Consider the following 15,023-nt stretch of genomic DNA (forward strand, 5'->3'; position numbering starts at 1 on the left):
CACACACACACACACACACACACACACACACACACACACACACACACCACACACACACACACACACACACACACACACAAACGTGGCCACCGGGGAGCATCTGAGGTGTCGCGGTCAGTGCACAGGTAATAAATATTCACATTCAGAGAAGTCAGAGCTAGTTCAGGGGTGTGTGTGTGTGTGTGTGTAGCTAGAATGCCCTCTTCTACCTCCGCGTACAGTCAAGCTGTAGGCGGACTGCTCTGATCTGACGAGTTCCAAAACCAGGTGAGAGGTGAAGGAAATTGTCTTTTAAAGCTCCCTCTCACACGTCTCCTTTGAGGGTGAGAAACCTTAACCTCTTGATCAATTGGAGCCCTCTCGTAATGTTTGGCGCTTCGTGATGATGTCATCACAATAAGGCGGGAGAGGGAGGTCCTTTCGGGGCAGGCGGCTAGTAGCCACGGGAAGACGCGACCCCGAGGAAGAGAGTGTAACCTCCTCTGTGAGGATGTGAGCTCTGTTTAAAAAGGCCACCGTGTGCACTTCAGGACCCCCCCTCTCGAGTTAACACCGCTCCCCATTGGCCAATATTTCAGCTGCTCCAATCACACCTCAGGAAGACAGAGAGCATGTTTCCCTCGATTTACAAAAAAACAAAAAGAAAGAAAAAAAGGCAAAATGGCACTCGACCCATTTCCTCTGTAGACCAGCAGTTTATCAATCTCTGCTTTGGAGAAAAACACGCAGCCTCCTCGTCATCCTGAGCACATTCACCCATCATCTCACACACGCCAAAAAAAAAAAAAAAAAATATAACCAAAGCAACAAGACAATACCTAAAAAAAAATACTTTTCTTTTAAAAAAATAAACAATATTTAGGATTATTCAGCTCTTTCTTTTTTTCATCTCATATAAAACACCAGCAAGCAAAAAAAAAAAAAAAAGTTAGGAATAGTGAGGTAACTTTACCCTGAGGTAGGTTTCTTTCTTTCCATTTCTTTCTCTAATCTGTTCTAATCTTGGCGAGAGCGCCCAGGTTTAGACCCCGCCCCTCATTATCATACGTGGGCAGGGTCTGGAGGCTCCGCCCACAGGCCTTTGGCAGATTGGGAGAGAGAACGAGGAAGCCCCACCCCTCACACACACACACACACTTCGGTCTGATTTTACTTTTTCTGAGCTCAAGGCAAAAAGCTTTGGATGACTTCGCTTTTTGGTTCCCGCGCTGAACCGAGGCCGATCATTCTTTTTATAATAATAATAATAATAATACTACAAGCATTAGAGGCCTTGTTTGTCCGAATGAACAAGGATACCTTTAATGCAGGGATGGTCTCAAGGACCCCAGCTCCTCTGAGGAGTACGCCATCCTGTCCAAGACCGGCCTCGAGTGTCCAGCGCCGGAAGAAGGCAATGAGCGGAAAGTCTCAAGACGCGCCTCGTCCTGAGAAACCTCACACCTGACTCGCTGCCTTCGATACATTCACCCGAGGGGCCGGGCTAACTCACATATCATATATATATAATATATATAAAATATGCCGTTTAAGGTGCGGGGCCGCTAGCCAGCTAGGGAAAAGGCTGTGTCTTATCCCGAAGCTGTTGTATAACGGTTTCACGTGTGCGTGAGCTGAGCCGCTGCAATAGAACTGCAGGACCAGCCGCGACCGCCGCTCCCCTTACTGTCTCCTGCTGCGCCTTCCGCCACACGGCGAATTGCGGAAAGGGGGCCCTCGGTGCCTCCCCAGCCCACAGCCCCGTTGTAGGCTATATTAAGCTACATATCATAGACGAGGGACTGGGAAAAGTACAGAAGACCCCTTTTTTCTTTTTTTAAAAAGGCAAGGCGGCCAGACGCAGCATTTCTTAACATTTACATGAAGATTATATATTTACAACCTCATATTTTCTTCTAAACTCTCCGCTATTCGGAGAGGTCTTTTTTTTTTAAAGAGCAGTGTTAACATCTGCGGCCCCTCTTCTAGACTTTCATTGGCTGGCGAGGTTAGAGGGCGAGTTGGGCTGGCGCCAGACGCCCCCCCCCCCCCCCCATTGTGCTGCTGCGGTCGGTTTCCCCGCTCCCTCTCCCGCCTCACTGCATTCTATCGATAATAGCTCTGAATAAAACATTTCTATACATATATCTCTATGTTTAAAAAAAACACCCTTAAAATATAGGACTGACTGCAGATGGCGGGAGAGGTCGGTAGGGGACAACGGAGGAGCGAACGGGCCCCTGCTAGTGTGTCTCCGCAGTGCATGTGGACCCAGGCGGACGAGTGTTAAACCCGTCCGATGCAGGATCTGTGAAAGCTGCAGCGGGTGAGGAGCTGGCTGCAGCCCTACTGAGGCACACTAGGAGGACGGCGCCCCCTCCCTCTCTCCATCCCTCCTTTCCTTCATCCCTCCATCCTCACTCAGTCTCTCTTCTGGCCTGGCATCTGGTTTCTGTTCTCGCGTTACATTTTATCTTAATAATCTTCATTTTTTTTTTTTTTATTCATTTCATTTTCTGATTTTAAACATCTTTCTCTCCGGCTATCGGGCGTACTCCCTCCCTCTTTATGTCTCTCCCTGTCTATCGCTGGGTCCATGTGTCACTCTCCTGTATCCCTCTGTCCGTCTGTCAATCCGTGCGTGCGTCTGTCCGTCTGTCTGTCTGTCTGTCTGTCTGTCTGTCTGTCTGTCTGTCTCTCCGTCAGGCGGTGGGGGGCCCCACGGCATGTGAGGAGGATGGCAGGGGGATCCTCACTTCCTGCGCGGCTGGTGGTCCTGAGTCACTCCCTGCGTGGGGCTGCCCATTTCTGTGAAGCCCTGGGGGTTAGGGCTGGGGCCCGAGCCCATCCCGCCTTTCTGTGGCTGTTTGACCTGGGTCAGGATGTCCCGGATCTTCCTCTGAGCCAACTGGAGGACAGAGGACAGATGAGAATGGTTTGTGGCAAATTGAAAGCTACACTTGGTAAGGATCTGTGGGAATAAATATACAAAGATGGCGACTAGCTGGTGAACATAGTGGAGCATTTAGCAGCTAAAGAGACAGATATTTCCATCAGGAGGTGGTTAAGATCAAACCAGAGCATCAGGGAGACGGATAACCGGACTTGTATTTGTCAGGTGGCAAGAAACAGGTCTCAAAACCAATTTGCTAATCAACTTTAAAGGTGATTGTTTAACTGTATTTTACATGAATTACTTTTACAGAGTTGTATTTAATATGTTATAGCAACTGGCTGCAGTGTTAACTGTGCAATGTTCTACTGATTAACCATTAAGTTAAATTAGCTGTCAATGATGTAATTTGCTAATATGTCAACGACAGCTTTGGCAAGAGTCATCTGACAATAACATGAATTCATAGGTTTGTTACTAGATTATACTTGTACCCTTTTTCAGGGATGGAAATGCAAAGATCCTAAGGATGTCACTGCATTTGACGTTTGCATTGGAATTCCGATGCGTTGCCTGTCTGATGCACAGGATATCAGTATGCTGTTCTGTTACAAACGAATGAATAAGTGACGAGTCAAAGCTTAATGACGGAGGCGATGGAGTAGTGGGAGTACCTGGCTGGCGTAGAAATGTCCATTGATCTTCACAATGACCTGGTCATTTTCATCAGGTGTCTGTTCCCTGGGGACCACCACCTCAGCCGCTGTCAGGTTCTGAAGCTCATTCACCTGAAGACACAAGTTGTTGTTTTTTACTTTAAGAGGAAGTAACAACCTGATGACAGATCCTTGTAGTGTTGAAGACACTTCAGTGGGGCAGGATTCTGGTTGTGGCAACCATATGCGAGAGGGGGCTGAAGCGAGAGGTTTAGGTGGCTTACCGTCTTGCCCCCCTTGCCGATGACCCTTCCTGCTGCAGCGGCGGCCATCTTGATGTGGGTCTCCAGTTTGACCTCCTCCTTCGGCCCGAAGAAGTTCTCCTCCTTCAGTTTGCCGTAGATTCTGCCCTGAGCCTGCAAGAGGGAGAGGAAGAGGTTAATGATCCTTTTTGATATCGCTGGATCATAACAGCAGTTTGCTACGCCCACATCGACACAAAATAAATGGGATGAATATTAATCAGCAGGGAATGTCTTACCTTAAACTGAGCCTCTGGGGGTCCTGTCACAACCACCATCCGCATTTTGGAGTCTGGAGCTTCAGCTGGGGCGATCTGGAGGAGAAACACATCACTTATAGACACTTTGTCACTCCCTACACTCCCTACACCATGACGCTCTAGGTACCCCTCTAGCATCCGTTCTGGACGTGTCAGGGGCGGCGTGTCAATTTCTGCTTGTTACATGCACGCGGTCTCTTTTCACAAAACACTTGCGACGTCGGTTGACATGTGCCTTCCATAATAACGGTGGTCTAAAGCCCAGTTTGTAGTCGCGCTTGCCGCCGTAACACGAGCCACTGCAGGTGGCGTGCAAGCTCCAAGCGTGAACGGGGGCGTTCACGCTCAACGCCCTGTTCGTTGCATTGTTCTCCGAAATGCCACAACGCAACAAAATGAACTGTGAGGAATCAAAAAGACAACCAGTGTAACCGGCAAAAACAGCATAAAAGGCTAGCGTCGGCTTTATGTGTTCATAAAATGGCATTCAAAAAAAATTACAAAACACATAGTAATGATTTAGGGAAACCATAATCGTCATACAAGCATTTCATGAACCTAGATTATAGTAGTTTGAGGATAAGCGGAAACTTAAGCGAGACCCCTCGTGGTACTGCGGCGTGTTTGGTGGGGCGTGTCGGGCCCCGTCACTGACCTTGATGGAGGCCCCGGCGAAGCGGCTCAGCTGCTTGATGTGCTGTCCCTTCTTCCCGATGATGGCTCCCACTGCCTGGGCTGGGATGTAAACGTGGACCGTCTCCTGCTCCGGAGCCTGAACACACACAAAGCAGAAATGCCATCACAAAAAATCTGTTACAGAAGCGATATGTTGTTATTGGGACTTCACGGGGAACTCCTGTGTTTTCAACCTGGATCCTATTGTCCCACGTTTTGGTGTCTAAGTGACTAGAGGGGGATGACTCCAGCATTGGACAAAATAATCAGTACTCAATCAAGATCTTTGAGAGATTTGTTTTTTAAACATTTTTTCCGCTCTCCAGTTTGATTGTCTGGTTATCTTTAGCTTATAACCTTTTTAGTTAATGTATATTTATGGATGGTGTATATCTGGATGCATGCATCGATGTATACATGCACATATAAATATTTGTGTTCATACATGTGTGTATCTGTAAGTGTTTATATGGATGAATACAAAGTATCGTTTTCCTCTTTTCTTTCTCGTTTGCTCACATCGGGTATAAAGCATTAAAAAAATAATAATAATAATTTGAAATGCATGTAAATACTGACCATACTGATTCATGACTTTATTGCGATGAAGGTTTTTTTTTCTGAACTGTGTAAATAAATGCATGAATGAATTTGCAGTTCTTACACCGAAGCAACCGTAGGGGGCGCTGCCGGACGCGTTTCCAGGCGGGGGTGGAGGCATATTGGAGGAGGAAGGGAAGAGGCCCAGAGCACCCAGGTTGAGCCCAGGGATCAGGTGGGTCTGTTGCTGAAGAGAAGGAGGCTGCAGGTTAGAATTCATCTCAAGCTTTACAAGTCTGTGTGTGCACTAAACATAGCATGGAGCCCCAAAGTGTTTAATATCAAACGAATAAATACGTAATAATGGAGCGAGCAGACTCACATTCATGGCGGCGATGTCGTTCTCGTAGGCCTCTCTGACCTTCTTCATGACCTCCCCCTCGGCGTTGGCGCAGGCTTCGATAGAGCCTTTGACTGTGATGGTCCTCTCTGGATTGTACAGTGTCAGGTCCTGAAGACTGCACACATTACAGAAGAGGGAGCGCATCAGTTTATTTCAAAGTGACCAGTTGCTGTAAAGCGTCTCTCAGTAACTTGATGAACGTGTATGTGTTGTATATATTTTTCCATCCAATAAATTACCTTATTATTCCTAAAAAATTAGGTGAAAGTGATCTTTTGTTAAGCCCCACCCTGCCCGCAGCCGCTACCACAGAGCCCACACTGTCACTAACTGCATTCCACGAAAGAATATCTAATTTTTGTAAAAACGAAAAAGTGATTTCAGACAGAAAGGTCTACAATATGAGTTTGAATGAGATGATCATGATTGAAACTGATTCAGAGTAAACGTGAACCTCCACATCACCTGGAGATCCAGACAGAAGACAATGAAATTAAAGGACAACACTGTTCCTTTAAAGCCGGGCAGGTCTTTATTCACTGTAACAATCATCAAAAAGCAGCATGTGTATACATTAAGTATACCTTTAGTAGCTAGCGTAGCACAGAAGCGGTAAGGCAAGTTAATGATATGCTAACGTACTCATGTTAGCTACACAGGTTTTACGCAGCAACGTAACGTTTTAGAAACCCGTATCTTCTTCCATCCTCTCTGATAATAGTTGTCGGACCCCGGTCGGAGCCGGCCGATGCTACGCTACGCTTCGATTGGCCAGTCTACGTTCAAGAGGGTGGGACATATTGAAGGGTCAATCAGGTCTATGAAACCCAGCGTGTGTGTGTGTGTGTGTGTGTGTGTGTGTGTGTGTGTGTGTGTGTCATGTGAGTCTTACGGGGAGATGGTGATCTTGGTGTCCGTGTCCTGTTCGACTTTTTTCAGGTTGCGTCCTTCCTTCCCGATCAGGCGTCCGACAAAGTTGTTGTGAGCCAGAATCTTCAGAGGAACCTCATCAGCACTGCAAACAGAAAAGCAGCGGTCATGTGGGAGGAACATTTTCATCTCTGTGCCCATCTGTGCGAGATAGAGAGCCTTCACTAAGGGAAACTGGCCTAGGGTTATGTTGTTTTGCTCAGCTGTTTGGTAGAGCACATTGTGAATCACTAAATCAACACCTGATTGAGCCACTAGATGTCGCTGTGTCTTTTATGGCAGGACGTTGAAACATTAAATGGAACCTCACTCCTATCAGTAATCAACATCCATAATAGCATTTCTCACCAGTCAAAAACTTACAGGTAGAAATTCTAAATATCTACAACTTTGATTATACTGGTCAAAAATAAATGTAAGATATCTTTAGATCCCTAAAAAGTATAAGTGACAGCCACTTATATTTGACATTCGATAGCTAGACTGACGATGTGTCATCAAAATCTGTAATTTAAGTCTTCCAGACGAGTTATTAATTCATTTTCTTAAAACATGCTCTACCAAATGGTTTGATTGTATTTTCATGTTAAAGGTAGTAAAGACAACAATATTATTAAAATGCAATATTTGCAAAGAAATTGAAAAACAAATCTAAGCTTTCATTTTTGTTTATATGATGCATTTGCTTTTATACATGAAATCATGGTCAATATAATTTGGCTTTTTTGACAAGAATTTGCAAAAAAAAACCCTCTTTCATATCAAAGTGAAAACAGATTTTTTACAAAATAATGTCAATTAATTAAAAATATATAAGGTAAAGTAAAGATTGCATAAGTATTCACCCCCTTCAGGTCAGTATTTAGTAAATGCACCTTTGGCTGCAATCACAGCACTGAGTGTGTGTGTGGATGTGTCTCACTCAGGCTGGCACATCTGGACACTAAGATGTTTCTCTATTCTTCTTCAGAACAGCTCAAGCTCTGTCAGGTTGCTCAGGGATCGGGCGTGAACAGCTCTTCTCAAGTCCAGCCACAAATTCTCGATTGGATTGAGGTCTGCGCTTTGACTTGGCCACTCCAGAACATTCAACTGGTGGTCTTTGAACCATTCTGTGGAGCTTTTGCTGCATGCTTGGGGTCGTTATCTTGCTGGAGAATAAATCTTCTCCCAAGTCGTAGTTCTCTTGCAGACTGAGTCAGATTATCCTCCAGGATTTGGCGATATCTTTCTGCATTCATGTTCCCCTCTACCTTTACAAGCCTTCCAGGGCCTGCTGCTGAGAAGCATCCCCAGAGCATGATGCTGCCACCACCATGCTTCACGGTGGAGATGGTGTGTTTGTGGTGATGTGCACCAAACATAGCGTCTAGTCCAGGGGTGCCCACACTTTTTCGGCTTGCGAGCTACTTTTAAAATGACCAAGTCAAAATCATCTACCTACATTAAAAATGCTGAATATCTATTTATATATATATATATAATTTTTTGTGAATGGCATGCGATCTACCCGCACTACCTCCGCGATCGACCAGGTCTAGTCTGATTGCCAAAAAGCTAAATTTTTGTCTCATCAGACCAAAGAACCTTCTTCCAATTGACCTTGGAGTCTCCCACATGCCTTTGGGCAGATTCTTTCTACAGTGTCTTTTTCTTTGCCACTCTCCCATACAGCTTCAACTGGTGAAGAACCCGGGCAACAGTTGCTGTATGTACAGTCTCTCCCATCTGAGTCACTGAAGCTTTTAACTCCTTCAGAGTGGTCCTAGGTGTCTTGGTGGCCTCCCTCATCAGTCCTCTTCTTGCCCGGTCACTCAGTTTGTGAGGACGGCCAGCTCTAAGAGATTTAAACAAGTGCCATACTCCTTCCATTTCTTAATGATGGACTGAACTGAACTCTGTGGGATGTCCAGTGAGTTAGAAATCTTTTTGTAGCCATCTCCTGACTTGTACTTTTCAATGATCTTTTCTCTGAGTTGCTTGGAGGGTTATTTTGTCTTCATGTTGCAATTGTAGCAGGAACACTGATGAACCAGAGACTGGAGCTCCCAGACACAGGTGTGTTTATACTACAATCACTTGACACACATCAACTGCACTCAGGTGATCTCCATTTCACTACTTGTGACACTGCTGGATCAACTAGCTGGACTTCTGTTGAATTAGGTCAGTCACTTTAATGGGGGGTGAATATTTATGCAAACACTTATTTTACACTATATATTTTTAATTAATTGACATTATTTTGTAAAAATCTGTTTTCACTTTGACATGAAAGAAGCTTTTTTTGCAAATTCTTGACAAAAAAGCCAAATTATACTGACCATGATTTCATGTATAAAAGCAACAAAAGGGGAAAACATCCCAATAAATTCTTGGGAGTAATGTTCGTACTGGTAACAATACTAATGTCATAGTAACAAACTGACTTATATTGGTATACTAGCATAATACTAGCATAACAATACAGGCTTTATATTGTACTTTCACCATGAAGCTACGGCTCAACAGTTCATTAAATGAAGTTAATTAAAAAGACACTGGGGTCTGTTAAAAAAGTGATTGCCTCAAAGGAAAAGAAAAGTCTTTTTTCCTGAGTGAGGACATGAGAGGACATGAGAGGACATACGTCTTGGTGTCTTTGGCTTCCTGCTGCATGATGTCCATGATCATGCGACAGGCAGAGGAGCAGCCCTCGGGTGTTGAGTGGATGCTGATCGGCTTCTCAGCAGCACCTGCATTCTCCTTGCGGTGCACGTCGATCCTGTGGGAAAGACCAGAACCACTTTGTTAAGTCCCCGGGTCCAGTACCTCCTGAGTTCAGTTAAAGGTGCTTATTAGGGGAAGACACTACAGGTGTAGAGGGAAAACATTTGACCCAATCCATATCACCATGAAGCTTCCCCAGTTGATTATTTACAATAAGACAATTACTTCATACGTTTTTCTGAAATGTTATGTTTAAATACGCTAACTAGGCATTATCTTATTAAATATGTGCTCATTTGCATACATTTTCAGAACAGAAATGTGAACATTGGATAAAGCCAAGTTCAAAATTCTCATTTTAAAGACATGTTTTGTAAAACGATATTTTGAGGACACCACAGGTGAAAAGGGTAAAAAAAAAAATGTAACTAAAAGATATCACCATGAAATTGTCTGGCCAGCCCGAATATGCAAATAAACAAAGTAGTAAAATAAAGACTTAAATGTGTATTTTGATGTTTTCTTTCCACTAGTCTGACAGAAGACGTGGTATGGAAGCTAAATAGCCTCTTGCTATCAGTAAAGAACCATTATTGTAGGTTTTGTCTGTTTTTTCATTGCTCGTGATTTATAGGCGCATTTAGAGTAGAAATACACCTTCAATGTATTTGGTTATTTGGTTCTGAACAGATTTAACTCGATTAGTATTTTGGATGATGGACCGATGGCGCGAGTTTGAGCCATGAACAATCATGGAATTCAGGCTTTGTTTTTCGGTTGACTGAGTAAAGCCATTTATTTCTGTTTGCGTGTTATTTTGATGTTCTGGTAGACAAGGGCAGAAAGGGATACATGGTTTGTCGGTTACAAACGTAGGATAGAAGCGGTTCAGTTTGTTGTTGTTTTTGCGGGATGCAGCCGAGTCACAGACGCACTATTTTCCTCTGTAACAACGCTTCACCGCTGAACACGCGCGGGTCCTCACAGACGGGCTCACTCACTTGCTCTGCGTCTGCTTGGTGATGTTGCGGATGGTGGCGCCCTCCTTGCCGATGATGGCTCCGACGTACTGCGTGGGCACCAGCAGCCGCAGGGGGATGTCGGCGTGCGGCGGCTTTGGGGGCATGCCCGAGTTCGGGGAGCCGCCACGGGGCCCACCCCGGGGCCCGTAGCCACGCCGGCCGTGGTCGGGCCCCCGCTGGCTCCCCTCCTGCTCGGAGTTCTCGTCGGGGATGTAGCAGACGCGCAGGGCGTTGTTTTCAAACTGGTACAAGTTCAGCTTCTGGATGGCTCTGAGAGGGACACAGAACATGAGCATTATGGATTTCTAAGCATAGCTTACAGGTTTGGTAATTATTAGCATCAAGCTAACAGTAGCAGCAATGATAATAACAGAATAAATTTAGAGCCTGCATCGAATAGAACTGAAATGGGGAGGATGAACTGTACTCCACCTAATATCTTGTAAACAAGCTTAGAAATAGTGTTTGATTTAAATTCAAACCAGATTTATTTCTAGTTTAGAGGGTATGATTTAAAGTTCGTTTCATATTTATTCTCATTATTGTCTATGCAAGATATTCCTCATTGCCAGTATTTTTGGTACATTTTGTGCTTAGAACTTTGCAGAACATACAAACTTCACTTTATCTTGCTGTTAATACTTTTGTAGAATGTTAAATGTTACTTGAATGTCATTTCATAGTGTAGTAATACTACACCTACAGAGAGATCGCAATGCTTCTGAAGTATAAAGGTGTAGTTCCTTCAAATGACCACTAGATGTCACAAGTAGAGCGTAGAACATACAACTTGCTGAACATCTCAATTCTGTTTTATTGACTTATACTTAATTAAAATAAATAAATTACAATTTGAGGCATCTTGTTTTTCTTATTTTTAGATTGGAACGTTATTTTTGTGATTAGAACGTTTTAAAAGTGGTTCTTTAGTTAGAGTGTCTGCACAGATCTCGGGTAGGGTCAAACTGGCACCAGAAAAAAGAAAAAAGGCTATGATGTAACATTCATGAATACATTTAAACTGAACCTTTTTTTTTTTTTTTTTTTTTTTTTTTTTTTTTTTTTTTTTTTTTAAATGGCACCAAGTGCATGCAGAATTTAAAAAACCGATGGAAAACCTTTCGAGAGGATGTTGAAGAGGAAGAGAGAAACTTACTGCCTGGCGTGCTCCCTGGATGCATACGTGACGTTAACCACTGCAGTCTCACTGTCTGTGTTCACTGAGAGACAGACAGCATGAGTTAGTTCATTGATGGTTGCTCGGACTTCTTCTAGCTCGGTACATACATTAGGAGTTGTTTCAAAGTAAAAGCACAGAGTGGACTGCTGGAGAAACAAGGTTGCATCCTCACATCAACGCTGAGGCCGATTTCCCCATACTTGCCCTCTGCACAGGTATTGATCCATCAACTCAAATCAGAGCTCTTTCAACCTAAACCTACCTAAACTCAAAGCCTGAATCGTCACATTTTGATTCTGACTTTAAACGCAATTGCGAAAAATAAAGCTTGAAAACACAACCGTTAAAATCAATTAGGAGTGTGACGTTGTATGAAAGAGCAATCATTTCTTGGCCTTCTGATGAAGCAATGTAAGTCCAGTAAATAAAATAAAAATAAAAGCCATTGAACATATTGTTATAGTATTTTTTTTTAGATTGTGTTTTCCTAATATTCTATATTAATTTTTCTTGATTTCAGCAATACTTGCTTATATTTTTAATTGTAATTTCTCTGTCTTTGTGTATTTAATGCACTAATACACCAAAGTAAAGTCCTTGCCGATCTACTTGCCGATGAATCGGATTCTGACTCTGATTCGGATTCTGATTGATTGATTAGTCAATCTACAGAAAAATATTCTGCAAGTATTTTGACCATCAATTAATGGTTTAAGTCATTCTTCAGTTCCAGCTTCTAAATTAGGACCCCTTGTTGCTTTTCTTTGTCTTAACATTTGATGACATCAGCTTGAGCTATAGAAAACAGTGACGGGCCTTTTTCCCTTTACTCTGACATTTAACGCACCAAACGATTCATTCAGCGAATTAATCGATGACTAAAATAAACAGTTGTTTTTCTCTTCCAAGTTCATCTTGGCTCATTTAGGGGAAATCAGGTCGACATATGTGCTAATGTTTTAATAAACTAATTTTTAAAAATATGTTTTTTTTCAAGTAGATCTTCCATTTTGGAGTAGCAGGTGTTTAGTGTTATTATTAGTGCTGGGCAAGTTAACGCGTTTTTTTTTATTATAATTAAGCGGACATTTTTAACACAAGAACCAGCCGGCAGCGAGCGGCGAACAGCTGTTTGTGTGGCGTCTCTTCCGTCTCCTTCACCTACATTCCCCTGGGTCCTAAGTCCCTCCATGTACAGCTTCTTATCACGCTCTATGTACCAACGTACATTTATAACAAATACCACACATATTACGGTAATCAGCGTTGCATATGTGTCTGACCAAAATACCAAAAAAATAAATGATTCATTTATATTATTTTTTAAGAGTTTTTAAAGTATTTTTGTTTGGAATATGTATAATAAGCATATCATTTAGTTATCGCTACTGAGAATTTAACAAACATAAAAAAAAGAAGAAAAAAACATGACATGATGAGGTTTGCAGTTTTCAAGGTGTATATTTCAAATTGCATCTCTTACACACATGAAGATAAAGTTGTGAACACGGGCTGAATATCTATTATCAGAATCATTATAACTGTATTATAACTGCTACTGTGTAAAGGGAATACTGCTGTTAAAAATAACCTTCATTGTTTACAGTGTTTGCAAACCAAATTGTATTGCACGTTTCTTCATATAGCAGTACTTTTAAAATACAAGTGCGCAATACACTACTTTTGAATTCATTATTGAATGTTGCGCATAACAATGCGATTAATCGCAAAAAAATCATGCGATTAATTGCAATTAAAAATTGTAATCGTTGCCCAGCACTAGTTATTATATTTACACGCTGTAGACCAGTTGAGACGGAGAAACAGCTGAGTCAGGAGTAAACGCAGGCTGTGACATGGACAGAGTCCCTCTTCACTGGGACACAAAACCACTTGGTGGGAGCAAAGCAGCGCATATAGAACCACGACGTGACGCGAGTGGGAACTCTTTATTAAAAGGTCTTTCCTTGCTTGTGCGGGTCTAAACGGGCCACGTGTGTGTGTCAGCCATCTGAGGCGTTCACAGACCCGAGTAAAGCTCAGTAGTCTCACCTTGTTCACAGTTCTCTACGGTTCCACACTGAGCCAACAGACCGTCCAGCACCTGGAACACAGAGAGAGAGAAGAAGAAGAACAGAGATTATACCAGGAGTGTCAGAACACACCTGAGCCCAAAGGACACATAAAGGTGGAACCACAGTTTAGTTCATCGTCTGATGTGAAAGGAGCACCTGCAACACACGAGGTCCAGTTTGATCTGTTGATCTTGATGTTATTATTTCTGAAGGACTACCGACTGAATCAACTTCTGTATCGTCAGAGAAACATTTGTGCTTATTTACTCTAAAAACATTATTCGTTATTCAATTAATGTCATCTGAAAAAAGAAACAAACTGATTATTATTATTGTTCGTTAATTTGCCGATTATGAAACATTACAATCAATACTTTTCATTTGATACAAGTTGCAGATATTATCCTAAATTCAATCCACATTAGTGCTCAACAGCATATTTACCAGCCTTTGATGTAGTGTTCAGTCATTCGTTGTATTTCTATGTAACCCTCATTCATTCAAACCAGTTCATTTGTCTTTCAATGCAAAAGCAGAGACCTTGGTCTCAGTGTGGGCCCCTGTCAAAATAAAAGGTTGACGTTTTCCAGTGTGTACATCTGCCCAATACTTTGAACTAGGACCCATGGCAAACAACTCCAGAAATAGTTTCATCTATTCACACTGCACAGGATATTTTGACACGATCCCAATACATTTCGTATTTTTGAAAAGCACCGATTAAAACACAAAACAAGGATTTGAAGTCATTAGGGACAAAGTGATTGATTGAAAAAGTCATAAGAAATTCCAATGATAGAATGAAGCACATGTAATATCTGGGAAGGTTGTTCGTCGTCGTCACGGTGATGGGACAGTGGAACTAACCTGCGTCTGTTATTTAGTGATACGTACATGTGATTATTATTTACATAATTTACATAGTAATCATTTTCATTGTGTGGAATCCTAAATGTCTCCAGCAACAGACTAACCTTTTATTTTTTATGTTTTTTTGTGTTTTAAAATTTGATTCTCAATCAGATTTCAACCTTTGCCTGCGCTACTTAAATCGGCCATGCTTTTATTTTGAAGTAAAAATGTTTCCAGTGTCCCTCCTTTCTGCTGTGAGAAAAAAAAGCTTAAATTCTTTGTATTTATGAAGGAACAAAAAAAAGCTATAAAAATAATGACTGTATGCGATATCTTGAAAGAACATCGTACGCTCGCGTGTTAGTTTCTACTTTATTTTACGTTGCATTTGTGTCGTCTTTGGTACTGCTCTTCTGTGTAGATTTTCTTTGGGGGAGTTTGCAATGCATCATCTAATGCTTACTTTTGATACAATGTTTGCTGACAATTTGAAATAAAGTTTTTAAAAAAGTATATATATATATATATATATATATATATATATATA

At 42.2% G+C, this 15,023-nt stretch overlaps 1 protein-coding gene across 4 annotated transcripts in view; it reads right to left on the minus strand.

The window, feature by feature from the left end:
• Positions 1 to 2,657: 2,657 nt before the first annotated feature.
• Positions 2,658 to 15,023, minus strand: part of igf2bp1 (insulin-like growth factor 2 mRNA binding protein 1) — a 63,647-nt gene continuing 51,281 nt past the window's right edge. For 3 of the 4 annotated variants that reach the window (XM_031871213.1, XM_031871215.1, XM_031871216.1), the window contains 12 exons: positions 13,602 to 13,653; positions 11,526 to 11,589; positions 10,349 to 10,639; positions 9,268 to 9,402; positions 6,601 to 6,723; positions 5,688 to 5,823; positions 5,430 to 5,552; positions 4,746 to 4,862; positions 4,070 to 4,144; positions 3,813 to 3,944; positions 3,547 to 3,660; positions 2,658 to 2,887 (listed from right to left, as the gene is read on the minus strand). In XM_031871213.1, coding sequence (XP_031727073.1) covers positions 2,732 to 2,887; positions 3,547 to 3,660; positions 3,813 to 3,944; positions 4,070 to 4,144; positions 4,746 to 4,862; positions 5,430 to 5,552; positions 5,688 to 5,823; positions 6,601 to 6,723; positions 9,268 to 9,402; positions 10,349 to 10,639; positions 11,526 to 11,589; positions 13,602 to 13,653 — 1,518 coding nt within the window. In that variant the 3' untranslated portion in view covers positions 2,658 to 2,731. The remainder of the gene's footprint in view (positions 2,888 to 3,546; positions 3,661 to 3,812; positions 3,945 to 4,069; positions 4,145 to 4,745; positions 4,863 to 5,429; positions 5,553 to 5,687; positions 5,824 to 6,600; positions 6,724 to 9,267; positions 9,403 to 10,348; positions 10,640 to 11,525; positions 11,590 to 13,601; positions 13,654 to 15,023) is intronic. The other variant, XM_031871214.1, reaches the window with a different exon arrangement.

The sequence above is a fragment of the Anarrhichthys ocellatus genome, unplaced genomic scaffold, assembly GCF_004355925.1.
Source record: "Anarrhichthys ocellatus isolate YVR2014 unplaced genomic scaffold, GSC_Weel_1.0 scaffold56, whole genome shotgun sequence".
In the NCBI taxonomy this organism is placed as follows: Eukaryota; Metazoa; Chordata; class Actinopteri; order Perciformes; family Anarhichadidae; genus Anarrhichthys; species Anarrhichthys ocellatus.